Raw genomic sequence first — 17,123 nt, forward strand, 5'->3', positions numbered from 1 at the left:
AAGGACAAAGGCCGGCCTCCATCAGTTCTAAGGCCCCTTCCAGTCCTCAGGTGCTATGTCACTTCCCTCAGTTCCAGGAGGGAGAAGCGAGATCGATGTCCCGCTCACCTCTCGTTCCCAGGTCTAGCACATGATGTGGCTACCTGGTAAATTCTTGCTGAAATTAATTTAAATAAGTAATCGTTCCTTTAGTCGGTTCGTATTGGGTAAGGAGTAGTCGCCGTAACGCTCAAAAGAAGTATCTTATCCTTCCTCCTCCTCAGAAGGGCTTTCTTTATTCTTTTGTTTTCCAGTTGTTCCCATGACTTTGCCAACTAAAGTTCTAAGTGCCCACCGTAAATCACTAAATCTTGTTGATTCTCCTCAGCCACTCCTAAACAAGGTAAAGTATTTAGAATCCCTTTGGTCTTGTTTTGTTTTAGAGTAATGTTTTTCGATGTTGGTGTTACTCCCAAGAACTCTTTTACGGGGTTGAACTCAAAAGTGAACATTTTTTGATGTCCGGGACCTTTGGGATTAAAAGTTCTGGGTTTCAGTGGGAACCCACTCACTTGGTTGTCTGCCATCTGCCTCTTGTTAGTATCCACAATGCATTTGATGCAAACCTGGATACTTTGCATGTAGGAAAAGGCTACTGCCTTTCTGCCCAGAATCTGTCTCACTAGAGGAAGTAAGTAAAAAGATCCCTGAGGAGAATAAAATGTCAGGGTGTTCCCACTGATTCCTATAATTCGTTTTATCTAGGAATTTGTCTATGATTTTATCCTACGTGAATAGAAAGATTCAGTGTCTACTGAAGAATATTTTAACCTGACTTCAATTGGAGGTTGTCTAAAACTTACGTATTTTTTGTGTTTTGCTTTCAAAAAGATCTTTATTGCAGTACAGCATACAGAGAAAGGCGTAAAGGCTAGAACCGGGGGACCGGTGGAAACAGCTGCCCCCTGTGCCCTCCCAATTGCTTCCTCCCTCCACTCCGCTGGTAACTGCCGGCCTGAGTTCAAACACCAGGGCTTCGTTTTAACCCGTTTTTGAACGTTGCATAAATACACATATCTTCATCTGTTCCGTCTGGGCTCTTCAGACATTGACTAACCCAATGATTCGCTGATCAGAAATAGTAAAACATATAAATACAAAGCTACGGAAGAGTCACTGAAACCTGGAGCACAGCAGTGACAGTTTCAAGACCCGGTTGGTGTGTCACTTCCTGGTCTTCTGAAAGTTCACATGCTCAGCCCCTCCCTCGCTGTTTGGCTTTTGTATGGCCAGGCCCCCGAAGACGACTTCCAGTGGCCCAGAGATGACCATGGTGATGTGGACTGTGACAAGCTGGTTGAGCAGCTGAAAGATTGTTCAAACCTACAGGACCAAGCAGACATTCTGTACATTCTGTATGTAATAAAGTAAGTTTATGGTCTTCACCAGCTCTAGCCTTCTCCGTGCTCCTGGACTCTTTGTTGTCGTTTTCTTGGTCTTCCAGCAAAGTAGGTCATGATTATATTCACCCACATAACCCAGGATCACCATGAGCCGACTTCTGTCTCCCTCTCTACCCACCAGCTCTGGCCTCTCAGGACTAGAAGGCTTGAGTGAGGCCAGGATCTCCCTGTTTATGTTAGGCTTCTGTTTCAAATAGAAGGGATGCTTTGGTAGGATGGAACCCTCTTGGTGAGACTCAGAGGCACGGGGAGGCCCCCAAAGCTTGGCAGAATGTACAGTGATTCATTTTCCTCCCTGCCAAGTGAATCCAGCCTTTAAGCATTCCAGGTCATACTTCTGGGATTTTCTCTCTCTTGACAGGGGCCCCAGCTGGGACACAAATCTCTCCGGACAGCACGGGGTCACGGTTCACAACCTCCTCAGCGAGCTCTATGGGAAAGCTGGCTTGAACCAGGAGTGGGGTTTGATTCGCTACATCTCTGGCCTGCTCAGGAAGAAAGTGGAGGTCCTGGCAGAGGTCAGAGCAAGTGCACTGGGGCAGCCCGTTTGTTCTTTGTAGCCCCATGCCCTCTTTGTGTTAGAAAAGCTGGAGGCAAGCACCTCTTATTTGTAAAGGAAACCAGTTATCTCATACGTGGATGGCACAGGCCCTCCTCTCCTGACCTCCCACTGCTCTTGGAAGACAAGCAGAGGAAATGAGATTCAAGTTGATTAGTTTTGTTCCTTTGTAGCTGCAGAAAGAGGTTTACCGAGAAATCAAATGAAAATGCTCTGTGGCCTGGCACCCTTAAACAGAGCGTTCTTATTTCTGCACATCTGCAGTATAATCATCATTACCGTTTTAGCCCCGAGGCCCTGCAAAATCCAGAACTGCTTTCTAAGACGTTAGAGTTCAGTGTTATGGTAAGATGATGGTATTTGTTATATGTGAATAATGGAAAAACTGGCAAGCTAAGACTGTAATATGGTCATTAACCCTTAACGTTGGTATCTTAGGACTCGTGACAGCTCAGCTCCCTTGTAGGACATCCGGGGATCCAATGTGTTTGCTACAGTGGATGGGCATTAAATACCCCAATGGGCCCTGCAGAGCCTGGCCCAGGCCACAAAGATCACAGGGACCCAGCCCTGCCTAGGTTGTTCAGTACGGGGTCTGTATATGAATTTTCAAATAAAGGACACCATGGGTCATAAAGTTTGTAAAGGTAAATTTCTGATTCTGTTGGGAGTGACCCTTCCCTGCTGGCCTTGCTAATCTCCACCCCACCCCACCTCCACTCTCCCCCTCCCCTCCTGCTGTCGCTGTGGCCCTCACCCTTTTCTCTAAATGAGTAGGCCTGCACGGACCTGCTGTCGCACCAGAAGCAGCTCACAGTGGGCCTGCCACCAGAGCCCCGGGAGAAGACCATCTCTGCGTAAGTCTTCAGCCTGGGGGGGGGGGGGCCTGAGGTTTGTGGGGGACTGTGGGGAAAGCATCAGTGCCAGCCACCATGTGGGAAGAGGGTCTTTTTAAAAACGCTGTCACTCAGGAGCTTCCAGCAGGAAAATAAGGCTCTTCCATGGAGGGCGAGGGGGCACGGCTCCTGGGCGCCTTTCATGATGTTCACGTCCTGATGCTTCTTCCTAGGCCCCTGCCCCCCGAGGAGCTCACAAAGCTCATCTACGAAGCCAGCGGGCAGGACATCAGCATCGCCGTCCTCACACAGGTCAGTGAGCCGGGGAGGGGCAGGGCCGCAGCCGCCTTCCAGGCGCAGGGGCCTCTCCTCCAGCAGCCAGTCTCTGAAACACTGTCTCCACGTGTGTCTGCGTCAGGAGATTGTGGTTTACCTGGCCATGTATGTCAGGGCGCAGCCCAGCCTCTTCGTGGAGATGCTCAGACTGCGGATTGGACTGATCATTCAGGTGATGGCCACGGAGCTGGCACGGAGCCTGAACTGCTCAGGTACGATGTACGCAGGTGGACTCGGGGGGGGGGGGGGGAGGGGGGGTTCCTGCACCTCCCTCCCCGCCCCTAGGGGGAGCCTGCCCAAGTATCCTGGAACCGGGGCTTCCAGGCCTTTGTGTGTGCTCACGCTTTACCAGGTTCTCTCATTTAGATGTAACTTCCGCCAGGCCAGCCAGCGCACCTCATTGAATTTCATATGTCAGGGAGAAGGAGGTACTAGAATCTTGTGCCCTGCTCCGGCCAGCTAAGTCCCTTACTGTGTCTCCTTGTGGTGAGATGTCATCCCGCATCTCATAACGCCTCTGTTGGGAGAAATCCTACCAATTTAAAAGTGTAAATCGACTACGAGATGCATTCCAACATTGGGAACCATCACAGGGTGAAAAAGGATGTGTCTGAGTGTTAAGTAAAGACACAATTGAAACCGCAGCGTTTAGCGTCACCGAGGAGTGGCACGTTTTGGCCCTGAAACAGTGGTGAGGTCACCCTGAGCAGGGAGGCCTGCTACAGCATCCTTTGTTACCCCCTCTTCAAGGCCCACCCGACTCTGCGCCACCAGCCCGATGTCAGAGACGCTTATGTTTGTTTGTAGGAGAAGAAGCTTCTGAAAGTTTGATGAACCTCAGCCCTTTTGACATGAAAAACCTTCTGCACCATATTCTGAGTGGAAAAGAATTTGGCGTTGAAAGAAGCGGTAAGTGAATGCTCAGTTCACCTCCGGGGACAGCGGCACAGGGGGCTGACTGGTGTGCCCAGGGTTGCCTACAGCCGCCACTGTGGACGGCATAGACGAGGGTAGGCTTCCTGCTTTAGGGAGATGGACGGTCCCTGGGCTCAAGATTGGGGCTCCTAGGCCTTTGTGACCCCTCATAGGCTTGCTGAGAGCGTTGCCATCGCACGTGGGTGTGGTGTGCACCCCTCTGCGCTCTGGCCTGCGCCCTCCCTCCTTCCGCTGGCCCCTATGCACGGGTGTGAGGAGGGATGAGGTGAGCAGGGTGTAGGGGTGGAAGGGCTGTCTTTTCCCAGCTCCTGCGTGCCCCACCTTTGGCTTGGGTAGAAGCACTCTCGGCCACACTCCCGTTACCCTTCAGGGGCGCAGGGTCCTCCACATGCTCTCAGCACCTTCATGCTGAGAGACTGAGCTTCACTCCATCTTGTTCACTGAGTTTTGATCTGTACCAGAACCTTCTTTGCTGTGCTAGGAAGTAGAATCGCCCAAGTCCTGGTGGAATTTTGTTCTCAAATGCTCCCTAATTATAATTGAAGCAATTATCATCTCTCCTAATAAAGCAAAATGATTTGCAGACACATTGGCAGATTTATTTCATCACGCCAAAGAAACGCCGTGCAGGCTGTCATTCTTTTTATTTAATGAGAAGGACATTGGGTACTTCGTATTTTTTCCCCAGAGCGCACACCAGCCAGCAAACAAAGGCGGCGGCATCATGCAATCAGACGTGTTTTGGTCGCTTTTCTCCTTTCCTGAAGGAGGAGCGCTCGAGATCCTTTTCCAAAAGTAATTTCCAGTTCTTTCAAATGCACAGTCCTTGAAACGTAAATATGCGAGATAAATATTTTATGTGTTCTGTTCATCAAAATCATATACATGGTTTGATGCAGATAATTACTGAAAATTTGTTATTATAAAGCTGTAGATGCTTACAAAATTGAGAAGAGACTAGTGTCACTAGAAAGCTATAAATATGTCTGGTTGCAAGCAAGGCCAGAAGAGGTCCGTCTTACATATAACATCATTTTATTGTCTTCTGTCATTGTTCAGTTTTTATAAGTTAGGAAACTCAAATAGTCTTAGAATTTTTTTTTTAATTCTGAGATGTCAGAGATCTTTCCAGCCACTGCCCACCCTACACTGGCCCTACCGTAGCTCCTCAGACCCCTTTCGCTTCTGGTTTCCACTTTCCTGGTGTCCTTCCTCGCTCTCCAGCTAATCTTTGTGATTCTTCTGCGAGTCCCTTCCTCCCTGCTGTCCTTTAAATGTTGGTGTCCCCTGGCTCCTTATTTGTCTCCAGTCTCCGAGGCGGTGCCCTCTACTCCCATAGCTTCATTGAGGGCTGGGTGGGAAGGCTGGGCACCCAGGGGAGCTGCTCTAGGAAGTGGCCTTTGAGCTGCGTTTGCAGAAGGAGAAGGTGCGCCTGGCAGAGGGGAGCAGGTGGGATGGGAGGCAGCAGCACATACAAATGCCCGGCACCATGTACCTGGCTAGGAGTGTGGAGCTGCGAGGGGTAGGTGGGACTCAGGTCGGGCAGGCTTTATCCGGAAGACAGAGCTAGGCCTGGAAGGATTCCAGGCGTGCAGTGACGTGATCACACTTGCCTTTTCGAACGATAGCTGGGACCGAAGCACAGAGAACCGGTTAGCGGGGAGGGGCAGGACGCAGACAGACCTGAGTCCGGAGGCCGCTAGAGCGGGTTGGAAGTGAGGTGATGGCGGGAGCGCGTGGGTTCTTCTCCACTGGTGGCCCTGGGGCCGCTTGTTCTCCTGGGACTTCCCTCTCCAGTCCCAAGGTCCCTTATTTGAGTGGTCTCCGTTTTTTACAAGGAAGCTGTGCTTTTGGAGAGTAAATTATTTTTTAAAAACAATTCGTTAAAGGGTTTGATGGCCGCTCTGGTTTTTTTGCGTGCCGCTCAAGCGATGGTCACTCTCTCACCCATTCGCTGGACGCCTGCGGAGCCCGCGCTGTGTGGCAGGTGCTGTTCCAAGTGCTAGAGACCGAGCACTGGCCAGGGCAGACGAGGCTCTCTTCTAATGGAGTTTGTAAGCACGTGGGGCAGATGTGGATAAAAAATGCGCACATGGCACGCATTCCTCCCCCGGGGCGGGGGCTGCTGATAGTATCTAAGAGTGTGCGTTTCCCCTCCAGTGCGACCCATCCATTCCTCCACATCCAGCCCTGCCATCTCCATCCATGAGGTGGGACACACGGGAGTCACCAAAACCGAGAGGAGTGGCATCAACAGGCTGAGGAGCGAGATGAAACAGGTAAGACGGAACTCTCGGTGGCGGTGCCGGGAAAGAAGTGGTTTTCATACCTGGACTCACCTCAGAAAGTGATAGAAACCCAGGGCGGGCAGGGTGCGGCCTGCTCTTCGTAGAGGATGTGAGGTCCCCTCTGTCCTGAAATCTGAACACACACTACCCAGATATCGAAAAATTATGTGAACATTCCAGAAAATATCCTTACCCACGTTTGTCTCTGTTGCCGAGAACCACGCTTCTCGGTGGTGGGCCGCAGCCATCCCAGAAGTAGAGTTGCGCAAAACGTAACTGAATCACCTCTCCGTCAAATGTGTCCTTCACGCCAAATGGCAAGAGGAATGTAGAAAGAGGATGGAATGCTCACGATACCTGTATTTGCCACCATCTACAGGTGTCTCTTTTCTTTGTTCGCTTTTTATTTCACAGTAAATTCCTTCTGAACTGACCCCACAGGACTGCAAGGCAGCAGCTTTTTAGTCCTAGTGTGCCGGGTTCCCAGGTGCTAGGACTTGACCGATGTACAGAGGGAAGGAGAGCTTCCTTCTGACCATGACCTGAGTGAGAAACGGACTCAGGTTCTCCTCTCCATTTCAAATGGTGGTGACTCGCTAGATGGAGTCCACGAGGTGCTAATGGGTCACACCCAGCGGTTGGGCCAGCACTTCCCTGGATTTTCCAGAGGGTGATAGAAGAGGTAGGGCATCCTTGGTTCGAAAGTGGCTTGTGTTTACTTCTTGATGTATTTTTACTTTCAGATGACTAGGCGATTTAGTGCTGATGAACAGGTGAAACCTCTGTCTTGTTCTGTCCTTCACGTGTGTGTTTCGTGTCCTTTCTGGCTTGCATGCGGAAAGCGAGGCTGCGAATACGGAGAGCGATTGCGTGGAGAATGGTTTTGCCCGTCCAATGGGCTTGAGTGGAGGTGACTCTGCGGACTGTGGCGGGCAGCCCTGGGGACGGGCAGAGTGCCGGACTTGAGAGCAGGGGAAATGGCCTTGCCCCATGCCTTTAAAAAAGTCCATTTATCAAGCTCTTGGGTTTTATAGGATGCTTTGTGAAAGAGATGGTTCTGGGCTCTGCCTCGGCAGGAGTTTCTGTTCAAAAAAAGGGAAGTAAATAGGGAAAGGTAAAACGTGGTCATCGAGTATATGAATAGAAAGAATACTGTTGTCCCCGTCTGCAGATTGCCCGGGGGAATTTAACCCTGCAAGGAAAACAGTGTGAGGATCCCACTCTTTCATATCACCCCTGGGACGTGCTTCCTCCTCGTCCCTCCAGAAAGTCGGAAGCGCGTTCCTGACGATTTCACGTGCGTGACTGAGAGAGCGTAGAGGAGTCATACAGTGACGTGCAGCTTCTGTGTGTCGTCTTCCAGGCTAATTTATGCTCCATTTCCGAACACCTCCCTTTGCTAGCCACTCGGTGGCACCATATCCCGGCGGTGGCTCACTGTGGGGGAATGTGGGCGGTTCCTTCTGCCTCCATTTAATACCACCCTTACATATTATGGGGACAAAATGATCTACTTTGGTAGGCTTAGATTCAGCCAGTGCAAGTTTTATTTTGGGCCACTTAGATCAAGGAAATACGGTCTCGGTCCAAAATTTTATAGGTGTCTTGGCATTTTACATTTCTCTTCGCCTTTGCAAGAACACCACGGATGCACGGTTTGGGCGCAGGCCCTGCCCCCTGCAAGCTCAGGGTACGTTACAGGTTTGTAGATGAAGAGATGCCTGTTTGGCCAAAGGTCATCCGCCCGATCGTGTTTGTTCATGTAACAAATATCTATTGGATGGCAGTAGGTGCCAGATGCTAAATGGCTGGTCATGGGTAGGTATTTTATTGGTCTCCGCAGATTTTCAAACTCTTCACATAAAAGCTTAGCAGTTTGTGGCTATGACTGTGGAAAATAAAATGTGCCCTACCTTGGCGAGGCACATCCACATATGACTAGAATGGGTGACATTTCATAGTCTGAGCCTTTCCCAAGTTCGCCGTTGCACGGCCCAGAGCTCCACGCTGGCCGGCGCCTGGCGCCATCGGCCTAGATGGTGAGTGAGACTTGTGCGCCCGCATCCTGTGCACCTTCTTTGCGCGGGGTGCTTTCCATGCCTTGTGCGTTCCTCCTCTCTGTGTGTGTCCTTTCGTGTCACTGCCCATGACTGAGTGGACTCTCTTTGTTTTGTAGCTCTTTTCTGTGAGCCAGGCCGTGGCCAGCAGTGCACATTCCTCCAAGTCTGCGGTAAACCACGCACCCCGCCTGTTGTCCTCACCGCCTCCTCGTGTTGTGGTGTCTGAATGCTGTTGTTGCCCTTCTCGTGCACCTACCTCGTCCCTAACTCCCAAAGATTTGAACAGGTTTAAGTGTTTTCATTTGACTGTCGTTCTGAAGAGAGTCTAGAAAGAAAGCCACGAAGTTCTTGAATTGAGCTTTGTTGGCCCAGGAGCTTCTGGGACCTTTGAGGCATTGGTTCTGTGCCTTTCTTTGGAGCTCTGACGGTGAGCCACCGCCTGCACCTGCTGAGTGATTAGCACCTTGTACTCCTAATGCCCCGGCTTGGCTTGAGGCCCCAGATCAAGTGGAGGACTAGGAAATATTCTAATTGCAGAAGTGAGTCTTAATCTTCCTCTTGAAACTAGGAGAAAACCAGCTGAGTCATTGATGAGTGCAGCTGTAATTACTTTTATTTGTATCTAATTGTTGCCGTATTTAAGTGGCAGTAATGAGCCCAATGGAATAACCCAGCCTAATAGCCTCTTCAAAATAAGATCCGATGAAGTCCAAATGAGCACATAGGGAAAACTCCTGCCTCCTGCCCTGCTGGCACGCTTACCATTTGGATTTCATTTTTAAACCTTGAAGTTTGATATGCCTTGAGCAATAAAAGTGCCAGGTAGTCCGGAACACGATGTGTAAGGACGAGGGTTATCCCTTTCCCGCCCTTTAGATGGACGGGTTAGAAGCCGTCCTCCAGCGGAAAGCAGGCCGCGGGAGCTGCCACAGGGAGGCTTGCGGCACGGCCTCGCCCCCACGCTGAGCCAGCTCCGCTTCCAGGCCCCGGTCCAGGCCCCCACGGGGAGCCTCTCTGAGCTGCATCTGCATCGTGGGCGGGCCTGCTGGCCCTGCCCCGGCTCTTCCCTCCCGGAGGCCAGAGTGAGTCCGGCCTTGGGCTTGGGGGCTGGGAACAGGAGGACGCCCTCTCCCTCCGCTTCAGTAAAGCATGTGTTCTGACTTGGAGGCCACCACCGGCCCCAGGGAGCAGCCGGCCCCGAGCTGAGAACAGGCACAATAGAAAGCGAGCCAAAGGGCCAGATTCCCTGCCTTTACTTTTCGTCTTTCGTTCCAGAACATTCTCTCTCGCCTGCCCCCATATTATGTCACCTTCTCTGTGGCACCTAGAATACAGGGAGGTGACCACCGCTTCCCTGTGGCACTGCAGAAGTGGGCATTAGGGCATTTATGTCCCTGGGCTATGGCACCTCTAAGAGGTTCACCTACTCTGAGAGGGCCCCGCCCCCCCCCCCCCCAGCCCTCCTGCAGCAGTGCCAGAGGGCCTCGGTGGTAACAGCTGGCTCCTGTGAGCACTTACCACAAGCCAGGTGTGCTCTCGGGGTTTTCTGCGTCTGTATTCAGTGAGTGCTCACAGCTCCCTGAAGCAGGTCCGACCGTGACCCATTGTGCAGATGAAGCCGAGGCCCGGAGCTAGTGTTCAGGATTGATGTAGGTATGGCGAGTTGGGATTCACAGACTGACCCCAGAGCCCTCACTCTCACCTGCTCAGCCTCCCTGTCAGGTCAAGGTCCTTTGCTGCCGTGCTACCTCTTGAGGGCTAGGAAGAATACACAGGAGACCCATAACCAAACCGGTACAGGAAAGAATCCATCCAGCTTCAAGAAACACACAAGTCAAATTAAGGAACTTTGTTCCTTTCTGGACACGTGGTCTGGTAGTTTGACTAGGTCACAGAATCCTCCCTCTTGATGGCCAGCGGTCCCTGCGGCTGCCGGCTCCGAGGTTTCTGAAGGCCGTGTGTTGTCTGTCTTGCAGAGATCCAGCACCCCATCCTCGCCCACTGGCACATCGTCGTCAGACTCTGGCGGGCATCACATCGGCTGGGGGGAGCGGCAGGGCCAGTGGCTACGCAGGAGGAGGCTGGACGGAGCCATCAACAGGGTCCCCGTGGGATTCTACCAGAAGGTGTGGAAGATCCTTCAGAAGGTAAGCTTGGCCGCTGTGCTGCGTTCCACTGGCCTTGTTGCTGGGGGACGGACACTCCCAGGGGAATGAACCGTCCCCGTTAATTGCGTCGCGAGGCATGGCAGCACCTGCAGGGATCAGGTAGCCTGTCCCCGAGCCTGGGGAGTCCCAGCCTAGAGCAGGGTCTCTCCACCTCTGACATTTGGGGCGGGGCAATTCTTTTTTTTGGTGGGGGGGGGGAGGGTCCCGTGTATGCAGGATGCTCGGTGACATCCCCAGCCTCTACCTGCTAGATGTCAGTGGCACCCCCACCTGCAGCTGTGACAAGCGCAGATATCCCTGGACGTTGCCAGGTGTCCCTGGGACGCACAGCAAATCATCCCGGTTCAGAACCGCCGGCTGGAACCGCAGCAAGTTAGATAAGGTGGCAGCCCGAGTGTTAGGGGACCACCTTTGACATATTTTAGGAACACAGAAATGTCAGAAGATAGACAAAAACCAGGGAAGGCTTTGGCTGAAAACACTGTGACATAGCCTGGAATGCCCACCCCCCGCCCCCGCAGGCTCTAGCCTCCTGCGTGTTCCAGTGGGTGTGGTGTCCCCACCGTTCAGCAACACGATCGAGCACCCCCTGTCTGCGGGGCACCGTGTCTGCTCCCGGGTGCCTTGAGTCACCCCAAACCCCAACGTACCTGGGGCCACCTTTGCCTCTCCACCTAGAGGATGGGGGGACCCCAGACCCACTCCCCTTAGCTGGCTGCCCAGTCTGTCTGTGGCCATCAGGGCTGCATTTCCCGGCTGTCTGGGGACGTGGAAATGTCTGCAGAGGCCGTCAGAGACGGCCGTACGGTGGAGCCCCAACTGCACCACACACACCTGAATGCAGGAAGGCCCAAGTGCCGGGGGTCAGCGGGGAAGCCGTGCCCCTCTGCTGTCCACACCCACGTTCCGTCTCCCTGCCGCACCAGCCCCAACGTGCATCCTTCCTTGCACACAGTCTGCCTCAGTTAAAGGCTTCCGTGCAAATTAAGAACCATGGGCAGGACCAGTTTTTTCTTAAAACTATTTTTGTTAGCTCATTCATTTCACAGTAGGAGAGGAAAGTAATCCCAAATGAGCACACGCTACAACCCCCTTCCCAAAGGCATAGCACCTCGCAGCGGTTGTACTCCGGTGGCAGGGGCCAGTGGTCCGTTAAGGAGCCTTAGCCTCTCTGCTGTGTGGAGAGCGAGGTCTTCATGCAGCTGGGCATGGGGAGGTCAGAATGGTCCCTGTCCTTGTGCAGCTGGTCCTCACATGGGAGCAGAGCCCTCAGATCCCGCAGAAGCCTCTGCTTCTCCTCTTTCTACCTGCGGTCAGAAGGTATGGCCACTGCTGCCACTCTGTCCTCGGCCCGCCAGCGCACCGGGACTGAGAAGGCAGCCAGTGAGATGAGAACAGACTTCCCAGAAAATCTCCCCACTCTTCCTGGGGCATCAGACGCTTCCATCCAGACTTCCACTAGTTCAATACCAAGACACTCTTATTATGAAAAAGCCGCATTTTGCGTTGAGCCAGCGCTTGATATTTATATACATGGGTGTGCGTGTGCATGTCTGTGCATGTGCTCAAGTCTTTTGTGATTGGTGCTTATTATAGAAATCTCAAAAATAGATGCCTGCAAAGGCACAGAAGTATCACTTCACCAGCAGGAGCCGTGAAAATATCCCTTTCTATGGCCCCAAAGGGTGCCTCGCAGCCGCCGGGGCCTGGTTGCCAAGTGAAAGGCGGAGCTGCCACAGAGGAGGACCCCGCGGCTCCCTGGGGCATCGTTCGCACAGGATCTGAAAGATGCCTGCTGGTTCCCTAGAACCGCTCCATCGAAAACAGCCTGTGGGCAGTGAGAACAAGCTCTCTAAAAATAACTGACAGTCTGGCGTGTTCAGCCCCCGTGTAGGTTTCCAGGGCAGAGTGACTTGAGTGTGTGCGAACGTGTGTGCACACTTACTAATCGGCTCCTGGAATCTGAACTGTGCGGTGTGTGTTCTGTCTCCAGTGCCATGGTCTGTCCATCGACGGTTATGTGCTCCCGTCCTCAACGACAAGAGAGGTATGATGGGAAACCCCATCCCCCACCCCCCACCCCCCCCCACCCAGGGCTTTCTTTCACCGTCTCCTAACACTCCCGCTTCTTTCAAGCGTGCTACGTCCACACAGGCCTTTTGTAAGTCCATCCCTTGAGCCACTTCACCTTCCAATTTTGCTCTTTCCCGCATCTATTGGCATCACCTTTTCTTTGACCTCACAGAAATAGCATTTCTGACCGCCAAGATCTATACATTTGCTCTTTAAAGTGCTATTAAAAGAGCAAAGCTGCCCGCCACCCTCGTTGGGCACTCACGCAGTCCCCTTCGGCCCCCTCCACCGAGAACGCTTTCCAGGTTTCCTTCTTCCGATTCATTCTTTTACAAATTGAGTTTTTAGTTCCTGTCCCACCCGAGACACCATGCTTTATGGCACAAAGAGTGACCAAGAAGAAAGAGGAATAAGAAAAGGGCCCTGCCCCCTGGACGGCCCAGTCCAGTGGGGTAGGTTCATCAAGCTAGGACAAGGCCAACTCACCCGCACAGCAGGGTTCCCGGCCTCCTGCTCCAGAGGGTTCCAGCTGGTGGAATCAACGTGGCCAGAAAGGAGGCAGCATTTTGGAGCTGAGCCCTGGGCCCAGCGGGTGCTACGGTCAACGTTGGTCACAGGGCTGTCTGGCCTCAGCTCACTCCTGCCCCCCTGCCGGTCCCTTTGACAGATGACCCCACAGGAGATCAAGTTCGCCGTGCACGTTGAGTCGGTGCTGAACCGCGTGCCGCAGCCCGAGTACCGGCAGCTGCTGGTGGAGGCCATCATGGTGCTGACGCTGCTCTCAGACACGGAGATGAACAGCATCGGGGGCATCATCCACGTGGACCAGATCGTGCAGATGGCCAACCAGCTGTTCCTACAGGACCAGGTGAGTGTGTCCAGGCCCACCTAGTCACCCCCACAGCCGAGACGGAGAGAGGGGCAAGGTGACGGGTTGGCTGGCCTGTGTATCTGTCAAGGCTGAGGATTTTGTGTCCAGTAGGAGAGAATATTCTCAAACAAAGAAAATGTCACCACAGATGGTGGTTTAAAAAAAAAAAAAAGTCAACCATTTGGTTAGAAAATGGCACAACGGCCGCTTGGGAAACCTAAAGATCTTTGCAAATGGAGAGACTCGTTGTGGCTTAGGTTTTAGTGCGAGCACCACTCTTGCTGTGGATACGGCCTTGGATAAGCAGACCACTTACCCTGCGTCCAGAATCGAGGTAGGAGAAGCCGTGCTCTCGTTACAGAGACATCGCGCACTGCAAACTAGGCTGTGCGGGAGCACAGTGTGGCCCCCAGAGGAGAGGCTGGATGTTGGCCCTGGGCACCCTTGACTCCTGCCCTTGGGCTCGGAGCCCCTCTCTGGGGGCCGCTGGTCTCTAGCAACCTGATCGCCAGCGCACACAGCCATCACAGCGCCGGGGGGCTGAATGCTGCTCATTCTTTGTGTTTTTTCCCGTTGCAGATGTCAGTTGGAGCCACGGATACCCTGGAGAAAGACCAAGTCACGGGCATCTGCCACTTCTTTTACGACAGCGCTCCGAGTGGGGCTTATGGGACAATGACCTACCTGACAAAGGCAGTGGCTTCCCATTTGCAGGAACTGCTGCCCAATTCAGGCTGCCAGATGCAATAGGGCCTCAGTGCTCTGAGTCTGGCCCTCGCTCCCTAGCCTCGTCAGGAACATCCTGTTCTCCAAGATCCCCGGTGTGGTCACAAAAGCACGTCCCGTCAGAAACCCGGGAAGCCACCGACCTAAAACCAGTGTGTGTCTAAGCCACAGAGCCGACGGATCCTGTGTCCCCACAGGGAGCACCCTGGGGTCGCTGTCTAGGTTCACTTCCCTGTGACGTTTGCCAGAACAGACTCCAAGAGACCAGATGAGGAGGAATTAGAAACTGGTCTCTTTTGAGTGCAGTGTGAACGGAGAGGCCAGCTTAAATTGGCTTTCACCGAGAGTTCCCGAAAGCAGTCAGGTGGTCAGATATGCTAGTGACACCTCCAAGGATGGGAAGATCTTCGAGCAGGGGGCGTCTGACGAGCAGACCTTGACAAGGGAGACATCTTAACAGGATGTGGCCTGTGGACCAAACTGTTTACCAAATACAACAACTCTTTCTGTGCAACTTTGGTTTTCTTATGCCTTGCTTTCTTTCTAGGCCTCTCGTTTTACTGGCACGGCTACCTTTGCGTGACAGTCCTCTCCTGCCGAGATTTAGAAGAGTGTTCACAGTTAACTCTGGCTTGTGGTCTTCAAGGATTTTATCCTGGCTGCTTATGAATTAGAGATTTCTTCTGCCTTATTTAAAAAAAAAAAAAATCTTCTGGAATATAGCAAAAAAAAAAAAAAAGAAAAAAAAAGGGGCAGGAGAGGTGCCAGCACTTCTAGCTGGGCCAACTGTTTGGGGGCCGGAGCAGTAGGGAGTCCCTCTGGAAGGCCTGTGCACCCCCCCCCCCACATAGGGCGACAGCCCTGGCAGGCAAGCGGGGAGCCACACAAGGAGTACATGGTGCCCGATGCCATTTGTGCTACTGCACAGGCAGTGCTTCTGTCTTAGCGGAGAGCCAGGCTGGCGACTCGAGCCCTTCTCGTGGGAGCGTTTTCCTCTAGCCTCCCAGGTAGGTGTGCTTGGGGAGCTTGGACGTTGAGCCAGGACACATCCTCACGGGACAGGGCCGCGTAGTCTTGGGCCGATGTTCTGGTGAATGGGGTTTTCTCTAGGCCTGGTCTTACCTGGTGGGGGATGGGGCAACACCAGGGGAACACTTCCCGTGAAGAATAAACTTCGGAGGACAGGCAGATGCGTGGTGGTCGACTGGTGTGCCCCGGCGGCTCGACCGTGACAGGTTACATTAGCAGTGGCTCTGCCTCTGAAGGGGGGTGTGGCCACGGGCCTGTGGCTCGGGGTTTGCGTGACGGTGGAGAACGTGGATGCTCCGGCTGCTTTGAGGGGACCCGGGGGTGCCCGGCCCCACCCAGAGTCCAGACGCAGTGCTGATGGTCATTCCTGAAGCAGGAGAGGCGGGGTGGCCTCGCGTTCCTGCCGCTTCCTGCTGAAGAGCCTCTCTCCGGTCCAGACCCAGGGGAGAGATGGTCTAGAAGTCCACGTCTCAGTGCTCCCAACCTGGGCTCGCCTTGCACAGGTGACTTCGTGACTTTTGTCTCCTGTTCTTGAAACCACAATACTTTCTTCGCTCGGGCACAGGGTAGTTACATAAAGGAAAGCCCCGGCATCTCGCACTTTCTGCTCCACTGGACTTCTCCCCTTCTTTCCCTTCCCTATTAATATCAGCACGTGTTGAACACTTTCTCTGTGCCAGGTGTGGGAACACAAAGATACAGGAGGCATGACTCGGCACTCAAGGACCTCACCCCGGCAAGGCAGGCTGGTGTGAAAAGATGAGCACGCTTTAGGGTGGCGGGGGTGGTGTTAGAGAGACAACACGGTGTGGGACCGGAAGGTGGGGCCTGCCCAGAGCACCGGCATCGGCACAGATCTGAGACGGTGCCGGCAGCCTGGCCTACCGCTCCTGCCCACGCGGCACCTGGCCCCGCGCGACGCTTCCCCCGAGCTCCTGCAGCGCTTCCTGTTCGTGCCCTGCCTTTCCTGGGAATCCTGTTTGGTCTCATTTGCCTTTGAGGGTCTGGGATTCGGAGGTGGTCACAGCCACCCTGGTTTCAGACTAACATTTTCATAGCCTCGCTTGTCAGTGTCTTTAAGACGCTTGACATAAACAAGGATCATGTAATTCACCTGATAGACTGCCTAGAGGATCATTTGAAACAGACGATGTAAGAAAGGCACCAGCTGTGAAAGTCCTGGTTGCTTCTTGGAAGAAAGCTCAAGAAGAGTTACAGCACTCCAGAATGAGCCAGATGCTAATTTAGAACATCACCTGCCTGTGGATGACGTACAAAACCACAGATGCCGTGTTCGGGCTCACCAACCGCGATGTGGGCCGGGAGAAGAGCCACAATAAGCAGTTCAACGGAGCCTTCGATTCACTCTTTTGAAGCCTCTTTCAAATAAAATCCTGAAATAGTATCGCATTTCCACAGGCATCAAGCTGTCAGCTTCAAAGAAGGAGAACAGGCTTCTGACGCTCGATGCGGCGGAGGCCCACGCCGCCGCGGGGAACAGATGCTCCAGGGGGGACAGTAGAGACCCCGAGCCGCCGCTGTCCTGGCCTCGGCACACAGGGTTTCCATGCTGGGAGAGAGCGGCCGGCAGCCCCTGCTGCTCTTTTCCTCTCTCCGTCCTCAGAACAGAAAGGCCAGTTTTGACCTGTGCTGGGCGTGGGGCGGGGGTAGCATGTCCTCTTGCAGAGCCGGGAACAAACATTTCTTTTAACATCCGTTGAAAATCCGTCAGCCGCCCCACCTGCTGCTCGCCCTGCTTTGACCCAGGTGAAGCCAGCAGCAAGGAGGAAAGTTCTGTC

At 53.2% G+C, this 17,123-nt stretch overlaps 1 protein-coding gene across 8 annotated transcripts in view; it reads left to right on the forward strand.

Moving 5' to 3' along the window:
- The window catches only part of PHKA2 (phosphorylase kinase regulatory subunit alpha 2), a 70,823-nt gene extending 56,014 nt beyond the window's left edge, over positions 1–14,809 (forward strand). For 2 of the 8 annotated variants that reach the window (XM_053891784.1, XM_053891788.1), the window contains 14 exons: positions 294–382; positions 1,273–1,406; positions 1,804–1,960; positions 2,779–2,858; positions 3,071–3,149; positions 3,256–3,385; positions 3,981–4,082; positions 6,270–6,388; positions 7,141–7,170; positions 8,574–8,627; positions 10,434–10,604; positions 12,619–12,672; positions 13,366–13,566; positions 14,149–14,809. In XM_053891784.1, coding sequence (XP_053747759.1) covers positions 294–382; positions 1,273–1,406; positions 1,804–1,960; positions 2,779–2,858; positions 3,071–3,149; positions 3,256–3,385; positions 3,981–4,082; positions 6,270–6,388; positions 7,141–7,170; positions 8,574–8,627; positions 10,434–10,604; positions 12,619–12,672; positions 13,366–13,566; positions 14,149–14,319 — 1,571 coding nt within the window. In that variant the 3' untranslated portion in view covers positions 14,320–14,809. Of the gene's footprint in view, positions 1–293; positions 383–1,272; positions 1,407–1,803; positions 1,961–2,778; positions 2,859–3,070; positions 3,150–3,255; positions 3,386–3,980; positions 4,083–6,269; positions 6,389–7,140; positions 7,171–8,573; positions 8,744–10,433; positions 10,605–12,508; positions 12,673–13,365; positions 13,567–14,148 lie in introns of those variants that run through there. The other 6 variants (XM_053891790.1, XM_053891786.1, XM_053891785.1 and 3 more) reach the window with 6 other exon arrangements.
- The last annotated feature ends 2,314 nt before the right edge of the window (positions 14,810–17,123 follow it).

Source organism: Panthera pardus, unplaced genomic scaffold, assembly GCF_024362965.1.
Source record: "Panthera pardus isolate Hobbes unplaced genomic scaffold, ASM2436296v1 HiC_scaffold_27, whole genome shotgun sequence".
Classification (NCBI taxonomy): domain Eukaryota; kingdom Metazoa; phylum Chordata; class Mammalia; order Carnivora; family Felidae; genus Panthera; species Panthera pardus.